At 37.9% G+C, this 6,229-nt stretch overlaps 1 protein-coding gene across 1 annotated transcript in view; it reads left to right on the top strand.

Moving 5' to 3' along the window:
- The window catches only part of LOC138945385 (uncharacterized), a 6,588-nt gene extending 799 nt beyond the window's left edge, over positions 1–5,789 (top strand). The window contains exons 2-5 of the mRNA XM_070316814.1: positions 3,448–3,587; positions 4,374–4,590; positions 4,836–4,981; positions 5,295–5,789. Of these exons, the coding sequence (XP_070172915.1) occupies positions 3,448–3,587; positions 4,374–4,590; positions 4,836–4,981; positions 5,295–5,774 (983 nt within the window). The 3' untranslated portion in view covers positions 5,775–5,789. The remainder of the gene's footprint in view (positions 1–3,447; positions 3,588–4,373; positions 4,591–4,835; positions 4,982–5,294) is intronic.
- Positions 5,790–6,229: the final 440 nt, after the last annotated feature.

Below are 6,229 nucleotides of genomic sequence, written 5' to 3'. Positions count from 1 at the left end.
TCTTTCTTTGTTTATTTTGCTCTCTTATAAATTCCCTTCTTATATTTCCCTCAACCATGTCTTTCATTTTTTGTTTCGCTCTCTAATCAAATCCTTCTAATACTTAACTCAGCCTTTTCTTTTTTTGGTTCTTTTCGATCTTTCATAAATTCCTTCCTTTTATTTGACTCAGCTTTTTCTTTCTTTGTGTATGTTGCTCTCTTATAAATTCCCTTCTTATATTTCACTCAGCCATTTCTTTCTTTCTTTGTTTCGCTCTCTCATCAAATTGTTTAAATATTTTACTCGGTATTTTCTTTCTTTATTCCTTTTGGTCCCTCAATACTTCCCCTCTAATAGTTTATTCAAACTTTTAGGGTTTTTTTGTTTTTTAGTTTCGCTCTCTTCTTAATTTCGTTTTAATAATTTACTGGCCCTTTTGTCTATTCAAATGTTTCGCTCTCTTATAAAATGTAAAATTGTACTCAGCCTTTTCAATCTTTCTTTGTTTTGCTCTCTAATAAATTCCCTTCTGATATTTTACTCTTCCATTTCTTTCTTTCTTTGTTTTGCTGTCTCGTTAATTCCACTAATAATTTATTCATCCTTTCCTTTCTTTCTTTGTTTCGCTCTCTCATAAATTCCCTTCTAAAATTTTACTTAGCCATTTCTTTCTTTCGTTATTTCGCGCTCTAATGAATTCCTTTCTGATATTTCACTCAGCCATTTCTTCCTCTCTTTGTTTTGCTCTCTCGTAAATTCACTTCTAATATTTTACTCTTCAATTTCTTTCTTTCTTTGCTTTGCTCTGCCGTTAATTCCGCTAATAGTTTAATCAGCCTTTTCTTTCTTTCTTTCTATTTGCTCTCTCTCAGATATTCTTTTCTAATATTTTACCCAGCCATTTCTTTTTTTGGTTTGTTCGCTCTCTCATCAAATTCCTTCCTTTACTCAGCCTTTTTTTTCTTCTCGTAAATTCTCTTCTATTGATTTACTTAGCCTTTTCTTTCCGTCTTTGTTTTGCTCTCTCATGAATCCCATTCTAACCTTTTAATCTGCCCTATTGTTTTTATGTTTTATTTTGCTCTCTTATGAATTTCTTTCAAATATCTTACTTAGCCTTTTCTTTGTTTGTTTGTTTCGTTCTCTCATAAAATTCATTCTAATATTTTCCTCAGCCTTTTCCTTTTTTCATTTGTTCACTCTCTCAACAATTCCCTTCAAATAATTTACTTAGCCTTTTTTTCTTCTTTTTTTTTCGCTCTCTCATAACATTCCTTCTAATATTTTAATCAGTCTTTTCTTTCTTTCATTTTCTCATAAATTCTTTTTTATTTTTCTTACGCAGCCTTTTCTGTCTGTCTTTGTTTATTTTGCTCTCTCATAAATTCCCTTCTTAAATTCTACTCAGTTTTTTTCAATCTTTGTTTCAATTTTTCGTAAATTGCCTTTTAATATTTTACTCAGCTATTTCTTTCTTTCTTTGTATGGCTTTCGCATATAAATCTTTCTAACATTTACCTTAGTCTTTTCTTTCTTGTTTTGCCTCGCTCGCTGATAAGTTCCCATATTTCATTTTACTCTGCTATTTCTTTCTTTCTTTGATTGCTCTCTCATAAATTCCTTCTAATATTTTACTCACCCTTTTCTTTTATTCTTTGTTTCAATCTCTTATAACTTTCCTTCTTATAATTTACAAAGGCTTTTTTATTTATTTTTTTATTGTTTCGCTGTCTCATCAATTCCCTTCTTATATTTTACTCAGCATTGTTTTTCTTTCGTTTGTGTTGCTCCCTCATCAATTCCCTTCTAATATTTAATGCAGCCTTTTCTTTCTTTATTTTTTTCGTCGTCTAAAAAAATCCCTTCTTAAGGTTTACTCAGCTATTACGTTGTTTTATTTGTTCGCCCTCTCATTGATTTCCTCGTACTATTTGTCTCAGCCTTTTCGTTCTTTCCTTTTTACATTTAGTCATAAAATCTCTTCTTATTTAGCTAAGTCTTTTCTTTCTTCTTTTGATTTGATCTCTAAATTTTCTTCTAATATTGTACTTAGCCTTTTCTTTTATTATTTGTTTTGATCTCATAAAATCTCCTCTTATTATTAACTAAATCTTTTCTTTCTTCTTTCGTTGTGATCTCTCATAACTTTCCTTTTTACATTTAACATAGATGACATCATCGTTGATTTTCTCTAAATTCTCTCGATGTCGAATTATTTGCCTGTGACTTCCTAGCAAGCTGCCGAACATTCCATGAACATAAGTTTTTGTCACTAATTGTTTGTCTGTGCCCCGGTGGGTCCATATATTGTTGACTATAACGTAGTGTTTTGTCATTAAAAAAACCGTTTCAACAACTTACCTTTCTTGTTTTTTTTATTCTCAATTTTGGAACGTTTTCAGTCTCTTTGATTGTGGATTTTTTTTAAATGTAAAAAAGATAGTAAAACAAATCTTCACCAAATAAAAAGAAACGTGTTTAACTGTAAATATTATTTTCATTTTGTTTAAAATACTAATTCTGCTTCACTACCAAAGCTCTCTTCGATAGAATAATTTGTCCCATTTTATTACATAAAACTGAAGAATATCAATCAATCAATCAATATGAGGCTTATATCGCGCGTATTCCGTGGGTACAGTTCTAAGCGCAGGGATTTTTATTTAAAAAATTTTTTTTTAATGCAATTTATATCGCGCACATATTCAAGGCGCAGGGATTTATTTATGCCGTGTGAGATGGAATTTTTTACACATTACATCACGCATTCACATCGGCCAGCAGATCGCAGCCATTTCGGCGCATATCCTACTTTTCACGGCCTATTATTCCAAGTCACACGGGTATTTGGTGGACATTTTTAGCTATGCCTATACAATTTTGCCAGGAAAGACCCTTTTGTCAATCGTGGGATCTTTAACGTGCACCCCCAATGTAGTGTACACGAAGGGACCTCGGTTTTTCGTCTCATCCGAAAGACTAGCACTTGAACCCACCACCTAGGTTAGGAAAGGGGGGGAGAAAATAGCGGCCTGACCCAGGGTCGAACACGCAACCTCTCGATTCCGAGCGCAAGTGCGTTACCACTCGGCCACCCAGTCCCTAATTTAACACTCGTTCCTTTCATATCTCTCCCACTTATCTTACACGTTGTCATTTAAATATGATTCCTGCAAGCAATTCAAATCCTATATCTTCGTTATCTTTTCAAAAATCAAATATAGATGTTCTTTCCTTTTTGGGTTGCGCAATCCTCTCACAATAAGGGAACATACTGAAATTTTATTGATAAAACTGATTCATAAACTCGCAAAAGCCGTCTCATAGTCCTATAACATCCCTTCCTCAAAACCTTCAGTCTAGAGCACTGTAAGTCAGTCAACCTTCAGACGTAGCAAAAGTGTTACCATGGTGTGAATACATGCATATTATTTGGAGTAATTGAGACACCTTATTACTGTACAGCGTTGGAGGCGTATCAGTGGGACGGAGGCCCTGAAGACAAGGCGAAGATCAAGGCATGTGTAGGAGGCAGCGCGTCCTTCGCTTGGTCTTTCGTGACGGGACTTGGAGAGACCATGCTCGGCCGTGACTGGTGGTTTCAGGTTCGACAAATTATCTTCCACAATTTAGCAAAACTGTTATATAACACACACAATTTGTGAGTGATGGAAACAGGTTACTAACCACATGCTCAATTGTACAAAGGTTTCTACACGAATATGAATTGATGTATTTCCTCACACAAGCTGTTTCTGGGTTTTTTAAAAGACAAAGGGTAAACAAGACTTTTCACATTAATGTCGGGGGAAAGATATAATGTGTTTCTCTTTAACCTGTTTCGTCATCTTTATCAACTCACAGTTCACAACACGTGACAATATTTTATCAAGACATTATATCTCCCCCTCTCTCTCTCTCTCTCTCTCTCTCTCTCTCTCTCTCTCTCTCTCTCTCTTTCTCTCTCTCTCTCTCTTTCTCTCCACCCTCTCTCTCTCTCTCTCTTTCTCTCTTCATTGTTCTCTCTCTCTCTCTCTCTCTCTCTCTCTCTCTCTCTCTCTCTCTCTCTCTCTCTCTCTCTCTCTCTCTCTCTCTCTCTCTCTCTCTCTCTCTTTCTCTCTTCATTGTTCTCTCTCTCCTTTCATCACCATCGCCTCACAGTCCGACTCAGCGGAAAGAATATTTATTTAGCGTATAAAACGTAATATTTCAAATTGTTATACAGTAAGAGTGAAAACAGAATTAAAACAATATAACATCATATGTACGTATACAATTACATTATTTTAATAATTGCTGAGTATAGAATTTAAGCATTATCACATTATAAGCTTGATATAGTTTCTGTGTCAATGGAATAAAATAGATATATCGGGCAATATTTTCCGCAGGCACCAGGCAAGGACAAGGGGACCCAGATAGCATCGTACATAGGAAAACATTTCTACGCGACGGACAACACACGTGTTGATTTTCTCCCCAACGCGGGGCTGTCTCTACGCTTCGCCAGACCTCAGGATTCCGGCAACTATTCTGTGCAAGTGAAACTTCAGCAGGCAAACTCGTCTCTTGCTTCCGTGTGGAGGACGGTGACGCTGTCTGTTACAGGTAATTGTTTTTGTTTTTTCACGTGATGGCTTTCTATGATGAGCAACAACTACCAGCAAGCGATGTCGAAGATAAACGAGTGTAAAGCAACGTGATTGCTACATTCATTTAGGACTATTTTATTTCAAAAGCCAATGTAACCGTCGTGGATCAACTGTGGCAGGAAAATGAAAATTAAAAGTGCGTAGTTTATAATGTACTGTGACAGCGGTCATATAAATTAGCACATTCACTGTTCGTTGCAGACAGACCCCTAGCTACACAAGATGACGCCCTCCGCCTCACACTGAGTAACGCGGTTCGGGATGACGTCACAGAGGACTGGACACTGCAGCTACACTGTGGTCAATTTGTGGACCTTGGTCATCCCCCTGTAGATGTCGTCTGGAAGGTGTGTGTGTGTGTGTATGTGTGTGTGTGTGTGTGTGTGTGTGTGTGTGTGTGTGTGTGTGTGTGTGTGTGTGTGTGTGTGATGTTTCATATTACTAATGTGGCATTTATTTTTCACAGTGGAAACACAGCACGGCCTCAATCGACAGAATGTCAACTTATTTCAGATCATCTGAGGACAGTACATGTACATGCTTTCAGTTCTCTGTTTTGACCACTTGCTTTCTGCTTTGTCGTTCCGTACTAGTTGTCTATCTTACACCACCGTTGATTTTTCGAAATTTTCTCCATGTCGAACATTGATTGTCTGACAGACCCCATCAGGTGAGGTGAGGAACAGCAGCTACCGGGACAATGGCACGTTTGTCCTGTCGCTGTCCAGCCCTGTCCAGGGAGGTAGCTATTCCTGTCACCTGCCCCCTTCTGCCCCCGCTGCCCGCTGTCTGACCGCTACCTCGCTGCGGAAAGCTGCAGCCCAGCTCTACGTAGGCAACAAGGACGTCAGGTTGTCGTTCTTGGAGGCCCGCCAGAGGGAGATAGAGCAGGTGAACAAAGACCAGAATGGAATCATAGAAGACATGATGCAAGTGAACAAGGACCAGAATGGAACCATAGAAGATATGATGCAAGTGAACAAGGACCATGCGAACCTTTTTCAACACCAGGCGATGCAACTTCAGGAACAAGGCCAAAACCTGAACCAAACCATATTGGAGCTGACCACACAGTGCATTTTGAGAAATCGTGAGTACATACAGAGAAAACCTTTCACAAAAGATACCAATAACTTTTAATTATTTAAAAAGGAAACACGGGATATAAGACCACTTGTTTGAAGAATGTGTTGGTCAACAAAACTGTCGACCATTGGTTTGCTGCTGTGTCTGGTTGAGGAGATGATATGTGCTGGCTTACCTCGATGTCTTTTCATTTGCTTGAGGTCGCATGACAGCGCTGTGTAAAAGTATTGGTGTGGTGTGTGGGTGAGGGAGGGTCTGTCAATGTTTTTGTATATGTTACATCACGAGTGTTTTTTTTATATGGCTTGCATTTCAGTCAAGAATCCAGCGCATGAACATCAAGGGACACATGCGCCTCTGGCGAGTGAGTCCCTTTGATATTTACCCTGGGTCTTGACTGAAATACAAGCCGTATAGAAACATCACGAGTGTTGTAACCTGTATATCCCTTGAAGACCCAAAAGTCAAAGTGCGATGGAAACATTAAGCTTCAGTTGTCTGTTCAGATG

The sequence above is a fragment of the Littorina saxatilis genome, linkage group LG13 (assembly GCF_037325665.1).
Source record: "Littorina saxatilis isolate snail1 linkage group LG13, US_GU_Lsax_2.0, whole genome shotgun sequence".
Lineage (NCBI taxonomy): Eukaryota > Metazoa > Mollusca > Gastropoda > Littorinimorpha > Littorinidae > Littorina > Littorina saxatilis.
The sequence above is the reverse complement of the archived record's forward strand: the minus strand, read 5'-3'. Positions and strand labels throughout refer to the sequence as shown.